Raw genomic sequence first — 16,755 nt, 5'->3', positions numbered from 1 at the left:
TGGAAGAGTGCAGGAGGAGGCGTTTGATGACTCTAACCCGAACCCAGAGGTGAGCCCCTAAAATGAAACGTTTTTCATGCACAATTTGGTGTAAAAAAAAAAAAAAAAAAAGGAAAGATTTACTTTCAGTAATGATATAATTTATTTTAGAAAGCAAAATTAAGCCACGGTTCTTTAATTATGTGATGGCTCTGGCAAAGGGAAGCAGCAGGTACAGTTGGTGAAGTATTTTCATTGGAGCTGAATTTCACACAGTTCCATGCAGATACAGTGCCAGAAACTTCTTGAATGTGTCTGGCTGAAAGCCATATATTCCAGCGGGCCTCTGCAGGGAGAAAGGCATGGATGCTCAGTTTGCAGTGAAGTGATTAATGTAGACAAACAATGGCTTTAAACACGCTTGAGTAAGACTTCAGATGTGGTAGCTTCCAAACGGGTGCTCTCCCTCCCCAGATGGGTTTGCGTGTGGGGACTTCCACTGATACAAGCCTCAGATGGCAAAACCTCTTTGCCCATTCAAGTGAAGACACCCTCCCAGCGTAACCAGGGCTGACAGCACTGTGCTCCATTTACTCTACAGTGAAGCTGACAGTTGCATGTAAGCACTTCCTTCATGAAAGCACGAGCTTATTTTAAACAAGTCTATTATGAGATGGTAGATTACAGATGGGGCTATCTTCGTGTAGTTCATATTAAGCTTGGCATGTGGCTTGCACACTATGTGGTACACCAGCACTACAAATACTCCTTGTCAGTAACACCTGCTTAAGTAAGAATGAGGCCAGTGCCTCTGTCATGTTCCTTCACCTAGTTTAAAACCTGTACAGCAGCTCTACACCAGCTCTCAAACCTCCAGCAGAGAGGGAAGGGTAGGACTAATGGGCTGCATCAAAATGAGTGTGACCAGCAGGCTGAGAGGGGGGATTTGCTCCCTCTACTCTGCTCTCTGGAGACCCCCCACTGCTGTCCTGCATCCGGCTCTGGGGCCCCCAGCACCAGAGGGATGTAGAGCTGCTCAAGTGAGGAGGCCACAAAGATGCTGCGAGGGCTGGAGCAGCTCTGCTCTGGAGCCAGGCTGAGAGAGCTGGGCTGGGTCAGCCTGGAGAAGAGAAGGCTCCCGAAGGGGAGACCTGAGAGCAGCTCCAGTGCCTGAAGGGGCTGCAGGAAAGCTGGAGAGGGGCTTGGGACAAGGGCCTGTAGGGACAGGGCAAAGGGGAATGGCTTTAAAGTGCAGAGGGGAGATGGAGGTGAACTCCTAGGCGTAAGTTCTTCCTGTGAGGGTGCTGAGGCGCTGGCACAGGGTGCCCAGAGAAGCTGTGGCTGCCCCATCCCTGGCAGTGCCCAAGGCCAGGTTGGACACAGGGGCTTGGTGCAACCTGCTCTAGTGGAAGGTGTCCCTGCCTGTGTCAGGGGTTTGGAACTGGATGAGCCTTAAGATTCCTCCCAACCCAAACCATTCTGTGATTTCCAGGACCATTTCCAAAGTTTTCCTTACCAGAACAACTCTCTTCTTGACTTCTGGAGTACACAGGGCATTTTCATAGAGATTCTGGTCAGAGTCAATCCAGACCATATTTTTTATGCCATCACTAGAGGCAAGGTCTGTTGTATTTAACTGGAACACCATGAACTGGAAGCGCTGGCCATCTGTGCCAATGCTTTGCACCACTACTGGCTGCTCCAAAACCTTGGGATCATTCTAGGAAAGAAGGGAGGAGGGGAGAGAACACTGAAAAAGCCAGTTACTACAGAAATTGCATGAGTACTTGCTGATTCTGCATCTTCTACTTGGTGTAAAGCCAACATTTTAATAAATGTATTGTTACCTTGCCCAGAAAATTACTCTAGTCAAGCAAGTTTTGAATGTAGATTCTGTATTTTAATTACAATTCCCCCCTCAGCCAGCAATGAAGCATCAATTTACATATACTGAGCTGTGGGATGGGGTGGAGTTTTACAGTTGAACTTACTCCCTGGTTTCTACTCATTACCACTCCAATGTGTGTTACCTCACAGAATCATAGAACGGTTAGGGTTGGAAAGGACTTTAAGATCATCCATTTCCGACCCCCCTGCCATGGGCAGGGACACCTCACACTAAACCATGCAATCCACTGCTGAGCAGTGGTTTTCTGGATCAGCAGACATCAGTACCTTAAGGTTAGAATTGGACCTCTGGATTTGAAAACTACTGGAACAAGCCACAGCAAGGGAATTTCACGACTCTTTCCACCAGAGAAAGAACACAAGCCCAGCAAGTCAGCAGCAGTCTCTGATACATACCCCATAAAGCAGCCTGGCTTTTGCCAGTGCATTGCCAAAAGCAAACATCAGCATCTTGGCACGAAGCTGCTCTGGTCTGAACCTCTGAGGACGAAGGTTGGCGGATTCCAGGAAGAAGAGAGTGTGAGGGTGAGAGTATGGATAACCCTCTTTAAAACCTAAATGGCAGATAATCATGTCAGAAATGGCTCAGTAAGAGACTACACAGTCAACATTTCCTCCTGTATCTCCAGGAACTGCTAAGGCAATTTGCTGTGATTTAAGTTCTTGGTTCCTGTGCCCAGCTCCTCGTTCCCACACATTCCCTACCCATGGCTGTCTCCAGGTTAACCTGAACACTAAGTCAAGACAGAAAATTATCCCTGATGGCTAGATCTACCTGTGTCATTGAGCTCTTTGTACACAATCACTTCCTGAAGATCAATGGTAGGAGAGATGGGATGGAAGGTCTCCAGAACATGTTCTTCAGTGGCTAGTACCTCCTCTTTGGAGGCTACTGGTGGTAGTGGGGCCATAGAGTTCATAAGTATTCCATTCTGGCCACGGACCTGCAAGAGAATAGATTCTGCGGAGGGAAATTAGGCTACATTCAAACACTGCTGAGTAAGATTAGGGAAAGATGTATGCTTCCTTTTGGGCAGCAGCACTTTAGCAAGTTGCTGGTCTGCAAGGTTCGCTCTCTCCCCATCACCTCCAAACTTATCCTTCTTCTAAAACGTTAATTGCTGGTGTTAATTTCTGACCTAAACATACTTTGAGAAACACCAGCACAGATTCTGAGCACAGAAAAATAAGCAGTTCTACCACAGCGGTTCTCTTCTCCCACCCTCTTGCTGACATTGCTTAACACCCAACCAACCTCCTCGGGGCAAGTATCCTGCCATCATCCAAGGCTGCCCTTGCTTACAGCACTATTTAAAACTGGAAGGATTACTTGGTTCCATAAATTGCTTCATTTTTCTCCAGTCTTAGAGCTAGTAGCTTTGTTACCCCTCTTACATTAATGCTTCCACCATAGCAACAACTAACCTCTTTCCCATGTAGCTGCTATCCTGTAGTTTCTAGCCAACATTCTCCTAGCCAGAGAAGGGTATTTTGCAGACATTAACCGACATATATGTATCAGGTCTTCAAACAGCACTGGGCTTTAGAATGAGGAAGAGAAAAAAAAGAGTTACATAAACAATGTGATCATAATGGTGGGCAGATGCTTCTGGGACATGAACACTGCAACGTTACTGTATGTTAACCATGTAATAGTGTAGCATTTCCAACCAGTCAACGCAAGACTTCAGATTAATATCCCCCACACCAGCCCTGTTCTGAGTTGGCAGAGGTAACGCTTACCGTTAGCTATTTAAAACCTGACATTCTGCATCAGCTAGAAGTCGATTTCAAGTGGAAACACCCTGGCCTGAGAGAAGCTTTAATATAGAGCGTGTGTTTACATCGGTCCTACTGTCAATATGCAGAATTGGGCTGGGACTTTTTGTTTGGTTGCTCTTGCTTTGTTTGTCCTATGAGTTGACCACTTGAGGGTCTAACACCTGTGCGTGATAAGTGAATCGACAGCAGATCTATGTATGATTTTCCTCTATAGTGTTAACGCTTGATGACCGGCTTGCTCTAACAAACAGCACATCTTCCCTATGACTGCAGACTCACCAGTAATACTCCCTCTTGGGAACAGTTTCTGTCGTGTTCCAGAGCCTTGCATGCCACACCGCATGCTTCACCCGCTCCTCGTGGTCCTCCAGCTGGTGAGCCGGGTTGTCAATGACGCCTTGCACGGACGGAGGCAAACCTTCCACCAGCTTCGTCTTGGTGAGCCACTGCGCCTGCCGAACCCCTTCAAGCACAACCCAAGAGAACACGCGTTAACGAGGCCCCGGGCCGGCCTCAGACACTATGGGAGGTGAAGCCTTGGCTGGTGGGGAAGGGTAAGTGACTGAACACGCTGCGCGGCCCGGGGCAGCGCTAAGGGGCACCGAGGGGGGTGGCCTGGCCCGGCCCGAGGAGGGCCCACAGGAGGGCCCGGAGGAGGGCGGCCGTGCCGGTACCTTCCAGCATGCGGACTCTCTGGTGGCAGACGAAGCAGCTGCGGTCCTTGCGGAGCGGCATGTCCTCGTAGCGCGGCCCCGGGGAGTGCCAGGGGTCGTGCCAGCCGCGGTCCCAAGGTGGGAAGCGCGGCCGGGCCAGGCCGGGCACGAAGTGCTGCCGCCCCGCGTACGTGATGGTGTCCAGCTCCACCTGCTCCCGCACCGGCAGCCGCTCCACAGCCCGGGCCAGCACGTCCGGCGGCGGACCGCGGGTGGTCCAGGGCGTGCGCGGCAGCGGCCCGCGGGGACGACGCGGCTCCGCACGGGTGAGCACGCCGCGGGTCAAGGCGAAGGGGCCGCTGCCCTTCGCCGCCGCCCGCCTCAGCGCCATCGGCCCCGCCGCCATCGCACCCTTGCACCGCCGCCGCCTCCGCCTCAACGCCCGGCCGCCGCCATCTTGGCGCGCACGGCACGGCGGGAGCGCGGTGGGCGGGCTCCTCCCTCCCGCCCGCCACGGGGTGACTGGCGGCGGCGGAGGCCAATGGCGGACGGGAGCCCTACGGTAAGGGAGGGTCGGCAAAGTGCGGGGCGGGGCGGCGGGTGAAGGGCAGGGGCCATGTTGGTAAGTCAGGGGGCGGGCAAAGGCACCTCCTCTTCTGCGCGGGGCGGGGGGGGTAGTTGAGAGACGGGCCCTTGGGTGTGTGGGCTCTGTGGGCTTGAGGCAGGTGTCCTGCATGGAGGAGAGGACAGGGCTGCGCTGGGGGCCCGCAGACGGGTCCCTGAGCCTTGGGCATGCACCGTAAGTGCTTGGAGCTCTGTAAACACGGCCCGCTCTGAGCCTGGGGTTCTGTCCTCCATCCGCAGCTTGGCTGGGGTCCTGTCATACCCGTGTGGGTGCTGAGGGCCCCGCGCGCGGCCGCTGTGGGAAGCAGGACCTCTGCCTGCTGGTTCCCTCTCTCTCTCTGCCCGTGTTCGAGTCGCAGCGGTGAAGGCTGGTTAATTAATTCACCTTGAAAACGAAGCTGCTCTAAGTGCTAAGTGGTCTTCTCCTCACCCGCGGCTTTATGATTTCCTCTGGCCCTCCTTTTGTTTTAGTGGTACGGGTACAAATGGGCCGGGAGCGGTGTTGAGCCAACTGCTGTGTGAAAGCAGCATGAGAGGTCATGGTTTCGGTCTGAGGAGCAGCCGGTGGGTACAGCTCACTCTGAAGCAAGGGCATGGTGAGGGATAAAGAGTGGTTTGGGCTGGAAGGGACCATAAAGACAACCTCAGTCCAGCTCCGTGCCACAGGCAGGGACGCCGCTTTCCTACATGTCTCTGTTTAAAGCCAGGCTAGAATCTGCTCATAACCAAAGTGTTAATTTGTTTACCTGTCTCTATTTGCCTCTAGGCTGCTGCCTTAAACCCCACTTCCAGCTCATTGCCCTCCTCCGTTTTAAAGCTGTGCTCTAGCCCGGTGGCTGGAATTCATTATCTGTTCCAATGGACCAAGCTGCAGACTTTTAAGATGCTTCTACTCTGGATGAATGAGCCACTCTTTTGTAGGAAACCACCATAGCAGAACAAGCAGGAGTCAGTGTGTGTGCCTGGTGCTGGAGGTAGCGTTGGGTGGGAAGCAGAGCCTGAGGCTGGGCTGGAGCCTGTTGTGCAGCTCCGGGCTGGTGGCTGTGATGTCTGTCATTCCATCACTGGACAGTGTAGAGGCAGTGAGTGCTTGAGCTAAAATGGAGCACTGCAAGGCACTACATTGGCTTGCGGGGTTTTCTGAGTTCCCTGAGGTAGCTTGAGAGAGATTTTCTCAGTCTTCCTCCAAATAATGTTTGCTGATGAGCACGTGCCACTCTTCATCGTGCTGGTTTTTGATGCAGGGCTTGTGTTTTGCAGACAATGAGTGGAAATGAGCATGACTGGCTGGCTCTCAAACCCCAGGAACCTTCTCCATCCCAGTGCTGTGGTGGCGGCTGCAAACCCTGCATCTATGATGTGTACGAGAAGGAGCTTGCACAATGGGAGAGAGCCAAAGCAAAGCAAGACAAAAGCCTTCTCATGGAAAAGAAGGAGCAGGTCAATTTCTCTTTGTCACATCCTAGAGCCTGTGCTTTGATGGTACTTGTTAGGGTGTGGGGTTGTGGTGAGGGATGCAGCAATAGATTAAAGCAGCGCCTTAAGAGAAGGCTGTAAACACGATTCCCCAAACTCTGCTTCACAGCCGCCCTCCCCCTTGCCTGCTCTCTCCGTGCTGTAATGTGATTTTCCAAGTGTCGAGTTCGCCCTGGTGTCGCGTTACAGCGCTGGGTCTGCAGCTTCCCCTGTCGGACAGCTTCCTCCGAGCTCTGTTCTCCTGACCTTTCTCATCTTTTCCTCATTTTTCGACTCGCATTTTGCGAATGAAAAGAAAGCTGCGTGTGTGAGCTGGAGTATTTGTCTTCAGCATGCAGTGTTACCTTCTCACTGCCCTTTTACCTAACATTACCTGTGCTGGGTCAAGCAAAAACGATCAGTGTTGAAAGAGGTGACACTATTTCCGGCTCACAGTGGTCACTTCGGCTTCAAAGTTGGCCCCAAAGCAGGGCTCAGCTCTTTTAGCAGTATTGTCTCTGTTCCCAAACATGAGGAGAGGATTGCAGTGAGTCAGAATAGGGTGACCTTGCTGTAAGGTGTAAAAAATGTACTTTAAAAAGAAGGGGGGAGGGGGAAAATGCAAGATCCCAAAGTGCATACTGCAGAACATGATAATGAATCAGCAGAGAGCTGAGATTTGCTCTGGGCCCTGGCATTTAATACACATTCTCCTGGAATCCTGAGTTTCTCCAGCACTAAATGAGCACACACGTTTGCTTCCAAAGAAAAAATGAAATAATAAAAGACACCATCTAACCGAGTAATTATTTATTGTTGTTCTTGCAGAGCAATAATTCAGAGCTGAATCCAGATACATTTACTGCATTCAGCGTAAGCTCGGTGGAGCAGCTAACAGAGGACACCTACCAGTACAGATTTGAATTACCGGGAAATAGCAGCCTGTGCTTGAGTTTAGGACAACATATCGTGTTAAGGTATTGTTCTGTGTGCTAGTTAAACAGTCTGCATTATGTAACCTAACACGGAGCTTTTTGTCAGTAGACAAAGGCTTCATAGCAGGCAAATCGTGATTTCTATACCTCCACAATGACACGGATGAAAGAGCTCGTGAGCTCACTAGCTCTGCTAATTTTATGGTAAAAGCCATTCCAAAGCTGTAGTTTTCTTCAGCATTATCCTTGCCTCAGTGGGCCAGAAAGAGCTAGGTGTGATTAAGAAAATCCATTTGCAGGAAGAAAGACTCAAAGAATAGGTGTTATAACAGATGATTTGCTCCGGTGTGTTGGAATGAAGACAATGAGCTGCACTCACCCCACAGCTTGGTATTTGAGGCCCTGTGTCTTGGGGTAACTCAGCACCCAGGATGTAACTCCCAGCATCCAGGCATTTCCTGACTGATTTCTAGCAAAACGACTCTCCTGTGTAGTTCATTGCTTGCCAGAAAGGGGCCACTTGGGAAGAGTTTATGTCTCTCACAGCCATCTGTGGTGAGCACTGCCAGATAGGAAAAGTCATATTATGATGCCATTGATCTGTATCTGTTGACGTTATTTGCGCGTTAACAGCGGATGTATGCAGCTGGCTGGTGCTGGAAGAACACGCTTCTCCCCTCAGTTATCTCTCATAGTGCAGCAGAGGAAAAGCTTTGGTCACTTCAATCAATTACCCTGGTCAGTAGTAAAGAGCAGGGTGGATATATTCTATGAGAAGAGAAGATTTACAGGAAAATATGGTGTATATTGACAGGACCTCAGGTCAAAGCTGTGCCCTGGCTTTTCGTATTTAATTACCAGATGCTGTCTGAGCATAGGCAGTCCAAAAATGATAGCAAACTTAACCGTGAAGGCATTCAATATTCAACATGTCCCTGTTGTCACTCTTGCATGTTTGGCTCACACTTGCACGTTTGGCTCAAAAGCCTTCCAGTGGTGTGTCCGAGAGCTGAATGTGAGATACTGCTGGGAAAAACAAAAGATGCATTTAACCATTATGTTTCTCCTGGATTTTTACCTCTGAAAGGGAAATGCACTGCATATGTGCACAGGCTGGGCTGCTGGGAAGAGAACCTGCTGCCTCCTTGTCTCCCCAGAGGTCTGCAGAAGTTCGGTAACACCAGTCAATGACCCCAGTCATGGTGGGTTCCTGTGTTTCTCTTCTCAGAGGAGCGGTGAATGGTTTGGAGGTGCAGCGAGCCTATACCCCAATTAGCCCAGGGAATGCTGAAGGTTACTTTGAAGTTTTAATCAAAGTAAGTAAGCCTGTACAATATGGATTAGAGTCTAAGATGCTGGGAATGGTGTTTTCTTTAGGAACCAAGCATGCTGTTGGCACTTCAAGTGAGGCTCTCCCAAATCCCTCGTGGACTGCTTCTGTGTTGTTTTGAAGCAGTTGTGCTTTACTGATAAAACCTGCAGTTTTTCCCACAAAACTGAAAGCAGAGGAAGGTGACACACAAACAAGTGCTTTGCAGCATAAGCCCTGTTAAAGCACTTGGGAGAGCCTCTTGGGAGCCCTGCAGTTGCCAGCTTGGAAAGAGGTGTCCATTCCACTTCCCTGACTTCATTTTGCCTTCCCAATGTGTCTTTGAAATTGCACCCACTTGTCAGCCCCATTGACTCACTGCTTTTGGGAAGTCCCAGCCCTTTGCCCCCTGCCCCTGAGTTTTACTTTAAGAACACTCCTCAGGAGTTTCATTTTGGTTAGAAATGTAGACAGACAGTAGGCAGCAGTTTCTGGTTTGCAGGAAGGGCTCTGGAGCTGCCTGCAGTCTGGGAGGGTCCCCATGGGGCAGAGAGGTGGCGTCAGGGTGGATGGGGTGGCAGAGACAAGTGTCCTGATCCTTCTGGAAGGCACCACAAGATGCTGGTTGAGTTCAGAAGGATTTTATAGGAGAACTTAGCTGGAAATTAGTCTGGATAAAGTCTGCAGGGCTCTCAGAAATGATTACTTTGTGTGGCAAGCATCCAGTTGAACACTTTTCCAGCCCTGTGTTTGTGTGTCACTGGTGATGCCTTAGGACAGGCACAGGCTTCAGTATAGCTGTGAAATTCAGACTGCTGGGTATCCCAAGTGGCTTGCAGAGAATGGCCACTTGTCCTCTGCATGTCTTCCAGGATTTCAAGTTTGGGGGGGGCTATTATGCATTGTACGTTGGAGCATAAATGCTGTTCTTTACAAAACCCTTCAGCTTCTGTAGGACACCTGTGGGAGGGTCATTTCACCATTCTTGTGGCAATTGGTGTGTGGTAGGGAAGTGTTGCATCTGAGTTGGATTAATAGGATACGTTCACAGGATGACTGTGAAATTTCACATATACTTGCTTGTTACTCACAGGTTTTGCATTTCAATAATAATAGTAATGATTGTAATGATACCTTTCCTTTATATAGAACCTTTCATCCCAAAGGGAGCTATAGTTACTCTCTGGCAGTGACAAAAAAGGTTGGTAACACCCAGTGTAAAGCGGCCATTTGTATAACTCATTCTGTAGGTTGTGGTATATTTCACACTATTCAGGCAATTTTGGAAAGTACTATATTATTATTATTACTCTGCAATCCAAGCACTGTTCAAATCCTTCTGTCTCCTGTTATTACAGCACTGCATTTGTGATACTACAGTTAAGAGTGAGGGAGTTGCCATTTACGGAGCATAACCCTCTTTTTGAGTGATTTTATAATGTTACGGTTTCTCTCCATGTAAAACTGGGTGTAGAAGTTTCCCCCCAGGACATAATTATTTCTTTTTGTTTAGAAAAAATGCTTTTTAAACCCACTCAGTCACTTCTCACTTCAATTTTGGGGAATAATTTGGGAGAAAGAAGGATTGGTTTGGTTTCCATTACCCTGGTCAGTTGGGAATAGGCAGTAAGTGGGGCTGACTTCTGCTTTTACTTTGGGTTTCCATATATATTTGAAGAAGATCAATCTAAAATACTTCTCCTTTGGTGCAGCTGCACACTCTTGGTGTGAGACTTAGTATCTGTCCAGAGCCCTCTGAACAGAAATGTTTCTGATAGTAACTCAGAGCTTGGATGTATGTTATGCATTTACCTTTTGAATGTAACAGCTGGTGCTAATAGTTGTTAATGCTTCAGGTATCTTGTATAAATTAGGTTGTTAGGAGGGGAGGAGCATCTCTGTTCTTTATTGGCTAACACTTCTTGCAAGCACAAGCACACGCTTGCTCAGTCACTTTTTAGCTGCTTTGTGGTTGACCGATTCTGTTTGCCTGCAGTGCAGCTTGGTGGCCAGCCAAGGCCCTGGGGTGTGGAGCTGGGCTTCTCTCCAACGTGCATGCGGAAAAATACCCCAAAATATGCTGCTTTTGTATAGGCTGGAGTCTTTGAAGGCTCATATCACATACCATCTCTTCACCTCGGGCTGTGTTGCTCTTCCTCAGACTTATCAGTGGCATCACCTCAGTGCGAGACCAGTTGTCTGCTGTTGGGCTTATCTGCTCTTGCTGTTTGGACCAGCCCTTGTTCTACAGCCAGATCCCATAGACTGTGGCCATTCTTTTGCTCACGTTTGCTCTCATTAACCATAAAGTGGTCTTACATATAGGACATAGGTAGACATATAGGACATAGCTACAAGAGTGCTTGTAGAATGAAGAGCCCTTCATTTTCCAGCCTCTCCTTGCTTCTCTGTTTCTAACAAGCACAACCCTTTCTCATCAGTCATGACTGAGGTTGGCATTCCTGCAGGCAAAAGCCCAGATAATATTGTTTGTGCCTCATAGAAAGTAAGGCAGTTTTTTGCTAATATTTTTCTTCCATGAGGCCCACATTAACATATCTTAATTTTGAAAATGTGAAAGCATCTCTTAAAATCCACATGATCTCTTCTGAAAACGGGAGTTTCATAAATGAGAAACCTGACTTTGGGGCACTAATTGTATCCACACAGCATCTGAGAGACTGAAATAAAGCAAGAGCTATGCAGTGTTTATATAACTAACAGTATCCAGAGGGCATTTCCAGACCCCATACTCTGAGATTTGGAGAACACTTGAAGGCTTGGACTGTGCTTTGCATTCAAGACACTCTTCTTGTGCTTTGTAAGCAAGAGCTCTGATAAGCTTTTTCCAGTTTTGGAAATTCAGGCTGCATGAGAGTGGTTTGTGTTTATATTATAGTCAAGCTGGAATGGATCCAATATGATTTAATTTAAATGTCTTTGTTTTGGGTATAACTTTGAGTTATTTTTCAAACAGAAATGATCTTTCTTTCGTAAACCCATACAATATTTTTTTGTCCCTTTCTTGTTTAAATGTAGATAACTTTATAATTGACTTTAAGCTGGGAAACTTTCCAACAGAGTATAATTATTCTTTTCTTTTGTACAATGCTTTTTATTAGTGCTATGAAGCTGGGCTAATGTCACAATACATAAAAACATGGAAAAAAGGAGACACGGTCTTTTGGCGTGGGCCATTTGGAGGGTTCCCATATCGACCTAATAAGGTTAGTTCCCTAAGAGACAGAGGATGTGGCAGCTAGCTTTGTTTAATACTCTAGGGGGAAGACATCAATTTGATTACTTGTTTTCATGATTATTTTAGGGACTTCCTGGGTTACTATAGAGTGCTACAGCATTAGCAGTCAGTTGGAGAAAGTACACCTCATTGAACTGCAGAATATTTAAGAAGGAAGAGGAGAGGGAGGTGGACGGGAGGCTGGAAGACACTAGCATCTGTTCATCACTTGCATTAGAAGCTCCTGATGTGTTTAACAAAGAGAACTTACTTTGCATCAGCCATGAGTGCAGATGGGTTTTGCCTCGTTTGAACTGCGTTGCTGGTTTGTGACTGAGCACAAGCAAAGGGGAAGTGTTGATCTTTTTCTGTCCTGGGTATTCCCTGAACTGTAGCAGCTCCAGTGAGGTGTCACGTCACGCAGCCTCTCTGCAAGTGTTGATCCCAGTCTGATACCAGGCTCCCTGCAAAGAGAGGCAGATCCAGTTTCAGGGGAAGGGTTCTCACACATACTAATTCAGTTACTTAATTATAACCTTTCAAGTGAGGAGCAGAACCCAGGACAGCTGGTCATTAAGATCCCAAAGCCTAGAGTTTTCTTCCCCTCCCTCCAACAAAAATAAGACTATAAAATCCCAGTGGCCAAGCTCCATGTGGAGCAATTGTGTTCTGCTTCCTGAAATACTCTCCTTGCTGGTTTAGGCTACTGTTTCCTTCTCTTCTTAAAAGCTTCCAAATAGCAATTTGGGACAGAACATGTCATTGGTCATACCCTCAAAGTGGCTGTGTTTAGGGCCTGTCTGGATGATCTGTGTACAGACAGTTTGCAAAGCACCTGATTGATCTTTGAAGCAACTTGCTGTAGAAACGGGGCTTAAGTCCCAGTTCTGGCATTGATACACTGGCTGCCAGCAGGGAAAAGTTCTGGGAATCTTCTGTCCTTCTACACAGAGCACTTTTCCTGCTTGAACAGGAAACATCCCTATCCTGAGTAGAGTGAATGCCCCTACTTGTGGGTGGGAAGCACTGTGTGCTGCTGGTAGCTCTTTGAGAAAAGTGAGATAATGCACCAGGAAGATACACAGATCAGGATGGAGAAGAAACCGTTTCCCCCAGAGAACGTTCAGGATTGTACTTTGCAGCATCCAAGATAAACACCAGGAGCATTTCCAGTGGGAAAACAGTGGATAGTGGGTCAGCAAAGTGTAGTGTAGACTTGAAACTGAACAATAATTGAAATCGAGGCTAAAGTTAAGATAAAAATATTATATTTGGGTAAAATCCAGTTCTGTTAGGTTGGATACATGGACACTGGAAGTGCTATCTGTAATCTTTTGCAGAAAAATGCATTCTCAGATTTGAATTTACCAGTTTGTGACCTTCTGATGTGCTCTTTCTTAAGGGACCCTTTACCAGTGCAGCAGCAGGAGGGGCTGACCCTGAGCACATCCATTTCCAGTCACTACAGCTCATCCACACTTCTCTGTTCTGTTGTTAGCATGGAGAACTCCTCATGCTGGCATCCGGTACTGGTCTTGCACCGATGCTTCCCATCCTCCAGTCCATAACAGAAGATGAAGAGGATGAAACCTTTGTAACTCTTGTTTGCTGCTTCCCTACCTTTGACAAAATTTACCTGAAACCTCTTCTCCAGGATCTGGCTCGATACTGGAACATCAGAATATTTTATGTCCTAAGCCAGGTAAGTAAATGGATATGAAGCCTGTTTGTGTGAGGGTTCTCTGGGCTGGATGAGCCTCTGCTTCCTCTGCTTTTCCAAGAGCATGATCTTAATTCTTTCCCGGTCATTGAGGCTATTTTGTGATCCAGTAGCTGCTGTTCTTAAATCTGGTACGTGTTCTCACACTGCTGCTAGTATGGAGAGTTTTGGGAAGTGACCATTGGTCACTGCTTGTCCCTCTTTACCTCCTTGCCCTGTTGCTGCTCTGTTGGGATGACTCCACTGATTCATAGTCACTGCTGATTATTTTCCCCCACTTCAGATGGTTGTTGCTGCACCTAAACATTTGTGCAAGGAAAACTTGATTCTGGGATACTCACAGCAAATAAACTATTTCTTCTTTCCCAGTACCAGTGTCTTAATCTGTCCTTATTCTCCATTCACTGCTCATGGCTAGAGCTCTCTTCTAGTATGTTAGCACCGATTTCCCAGCAATTATTTCTCCCAGCTGACCCATTCTTAAACTTCTTAAAGTTGTTTCTCCCTCTGTAGAATTATTTTTCCCCTGCCAAATCCATGGGAAGAGGGCATACCCTCTCAGTGGTCTTTCATTTTGAGCAGTCTTTTTTATTTCCGTTTGGTCCCAAAGTTGCCTGTGTTCTGCATGGATTCAGTGGTTAAAAATTACTTCCCTTGGAGCTGAGGATTCATTGCAAGGAGGGTATAGAAAGAATTATTTATGCTAAGGGAACGAATCCCATTGCATTTTTAGTCTCTCGGATGAATCATTTTTTGTATCTCTGGTAGTGTATGTGTCTCATACATTATGTTCCACATATGGGCTCAGCAAGTTGAGATTTGGTGTAGGGAAAAGTACTTGTGACTTAGGCACCCCCTCAGCTGCTCTGTGGAAGGTAATTGTCTCTGGTGACATAGCTTAAATACCCTTTGCAGGACAGGGCTGTTTCAAGAGCATGAAGAGGTCTTGAAATTCAATCAGTGAAGGGCAAGAAACCTGCCTGACCCCTGTCAACACTGTCTGCCCTGTGTGTACATCTCTCCTTTTCTTCTCTTCTCTTAGCAGGTTTGTTATAGTCCAACACTGATTCATGCATCCTCCCTTTTAGGATTGTGCGTCTGTCTGCCTCGGTATTTCACTCTGCTGCCTGTCACTACCACATCTGAGCACCTTCTGCTTCTAGTTAATAGGATTAGGGGAGTCCCTGATGGATCTAACATTTCTCATAGGATCAGGCTTCTTTCGGTTTTGGTCAAGGGAGATGAGACTGAAAGAGACTTGGGAATGGGAGAGCCAATAGAGAGGAATAGACTTGGGATTTAGGACTTGGTTATAGAAGAGGTGCACTGGCAAGTGATTCTCAAAGGAGAAGGTTCTACAGCATTTATTAGTGATAGAAATCTGGAGATGGACTTCTTACAAGGGCACATAGTGATAGGACAAGGGGGAAATAAACTAGAAAAGACTGAGATGAGCTCTTAGGCAGAAGCTCTTCCCTGTGAGGGTGCTGAGGCGCTGGCACAGGGTGCCCAGAGAAGCTGTGGCTGTGGACACTGTTCAAGGCGAGCTTGGACAGGGCTTGGAGCAAGCTGCTCTAGTGGAAGGTGTCCCTGCCCGTGGCAGGGGGTTGGAACTGTTGGAGCTTTAGTGTTCCTCCCAAGTCAGACCATTCTGTGATTCTGTGATAGCTACACTCTGATTTTGTGCAGTTCCCTCTGAGTGAGTGGCCAAGTACTGCAGCAAGGATTTGATCTGGGCTTTGGAAGAGGAATGCAGCTCTTAGGAAAAGTGAGTTTTACCCCGAGACTGTCCTGTGCAGCGCTCTGAGGGAAGGAGGGAGGTTTGCTGTAAGCAATTACTTGTCCTTATTAACATGACACACTGCAAAACTTTTGTCTCTTCAGGAACCTTCCCTGGAACAACTTCCCTGGAGCTATCAGGAAAACACGTACACTGGTCGTCTTGATGAAGGCTTAATGAAGACTATAATAAATTCCTGCAGAAGAAGGCCATTTGTAATTATCTGCGGCTCTTCTGCATTCAATGAGGATATGAGCAGATATCTTAAAGCTGCAGGAATTGAAGAAGATTCCTGTTTTGTCTTTTAGCAGGATATTCCTGACCTGAGGAACCATAGGCTGAGCCTTGGACGTCGTCATTTCTCTGCAGGCATTGCACAAAATTGGTTGTCTTGATAGACTTAGTTCCCTGTGCATATACTTATAGAGGCCTTTGGATCAAGTTTTTTGTCTCCATTATGATTCTCACTCTTGAGTGTTTTAAGGAGCGAGTGCCATTCCAGAGTGGCTGCTATGTGCTGTGCCACCCACACCTCAGGGAGCAGCATGGTAGTGATAATGGAAGCCTTCATATGCGATTTCAGGAGGGGGATCTCCTAAGGGCACTAAAGGTATCCAAGTACAGAGCTCTGCTGTAACATGAAGATCAGTGAGTTGCTTTGCAATCTATGTTAGTCTGCAGTGGTATTGTACCCTGATAGGTGTTGCAGGGGAGAGGCTTAACCCTCAGGGAGAAGACTGCCTGGCCAAGTACCCTGGAGTCCTTGGGGTTCATTTCAGTTGTGTCATTACCTTGCTGGGTGATGGCAGGCAAGTCACATCCACCTCTCTGTGCCTCAGTTGCCCTATTACGCACTCATACAGAGAAGGAGGCACTGATCTTCTGTGGAAAAAGCCTTTCCAGCCTGTGTTACCTACCCTGGTCCTTAACGCTTGAAATGCTGCTTGGGGAGAGAAAGAGCATGTCCTAAAACTGAGAGAAAGCATCCAGGATGTAGCTGCTGTCTGCCAGCGAGGACGTTTGTTTGCTTTCTGTGTCCCCCAAGTGTTGTATCACAGCTCTGGTTCATTAAATTGAACCTCTTTCCAAATAAACAGCTGTTTCTGTTTCTCACAGGGCTCGCTCAGGTGCCCAAGGCAGTGCTATAGGCGTACAAGAACACAACCTGAGGAGTGAAAGCTTCATGGGGCTCTGCCTGTGTGCTCCCCGTGGGTCAGGGCGCAGAGCCAAGGACTGCACTGGGGATGGCAGCCCTGGCACAGCACCAGCCTGTGTGCCCCAGCCCCTTCTATTTCAGCCCAAGGTGCTGCTACCCTATCTGAGATACCCTCTTTCTGCTCTTTTAGACCCCTGGTTTTACTTACTACAGCTG

General features: G+C 47.7%; 2 protein-coding genes across 9 annotated transcripts in view; one reads left to right on the top strand and one right to left on the bottom strand.

Moving 5' to 3' along the window:
• LOC134165912 (NADH-cytochrome b5 reductase-like) overlaps positions 1-16,477 on the top strand; it is a 131,737-nt gene extending 115,260 nt beyond the window's left edge. The window contains exons 1-7 of one of the 8 annotated variants that reach the window (XM_062623106.1): positions 4,908-4,944; positions 6,207-6,386; positions 7,230-7,378; positions 8,565-8,652; positions 11,768-11,872; positions 13,382-13,585; positions 15,488-16,477. In XM_062623106.1, the coding sequence (XP_062479090.1) occupies positions 4,939-4,944; positions 6,207-6,386; positions 7,230-7,378; positions 8,565-8,652; positions 11,768-11,872; positions 13,382-13,585; positions 15,488-15,691 (936 nt within the window). In that variant the 5' untranslated portion in view covers positions 4,908-4,938 and the 3' untranslated portion in view covers positions 15,692-16,477. Of the gene's footprint in view, positions 1-4,907; positions 4,945-5,340; positions 5,511-5,540; positions 5,679-5,713; positions 5,895-6,190; positions 6,387-7,229; positions 7,379-8,564; positions 8,653-11,767; positions 11,873-13,381; positions 13,586-15,487 lie in introns of those variants that run through there. The other 7 variants (XM_062623107.1, XM_062623105.1, XM_062623108.1 and 4 more) reach the window with 7 other exon arrangements.
• MRPL37 (mitochondrial ribosomal protein L37) lies at positions 106-4,743 on the bottom strand. Its single transcript, XM_062623088.1, has 7 exons — positions 4,344-4,743; positions 3,949-4,132; positions 3,313-3,428; positions 2,663-2,848; positions 2,284-2,441; positions 1,496-1,699; positions 106-325 (listed from the first exon to the last, which is right to left on the bottom strand). The coding sequence occupies exons 1-7, from the start codon at positions 4,726-4,728 to the stop codon at positions 248-250; spliced, it is 1,311 nt and encodes a 436-aa protein (XP_062479072.1). The 5' UTR covers positions 4,729-4,743; the 3' UTR covers positions 106-247.
• Positions 16,478-16,755: the final 278 nt, after the last annotated feature.

The sequence above is a fragment of the Pezoporus occidentalis genome, unplaced genomic scaffold, assembly GCF_034315485.1.
Source record: "Pezoporus occidentalis ecotype Australia unplaced genomic scaffold, CSIRO_AGI_Poc_V1 ctg25, whole genome shotgun sequence".
NCBI classification, from domain to species: Eukaryota; Metazoa; Chordata; class Aves; order Psittaciformes; family Psittacidae; genus Pezoporus; species Pezoporus occidentalis.
Note: the sequence above shows the minus strand (reverse complement) of the source record. Positions and strands in the feature narration are given on the sequence as shown.

Coding starts and splice junctions, on each gene's coding strand:
- MRPL37 (XM_062623088.1), bottom strand. CDS start 4,728: ATGGCGGCGGGGCCGATGGCGCTGAGGCGGGCGGCGGCGAAGGGCAGC. Junction 1,700..2,283: donor AAGCCAGGCTGCTTTATGGG/GTATGTATCAGA, acceptor CTTCTTTCCTAG/AATGATCCCAAGGTTTTGGA. Junction 326..1,495: donor TCAAGAAGAGAGTTGTTCTG/GTAAGGAAAACT, acceptor TTCTCCCTGCAG/AGGCCCGCTGGAATATATGG.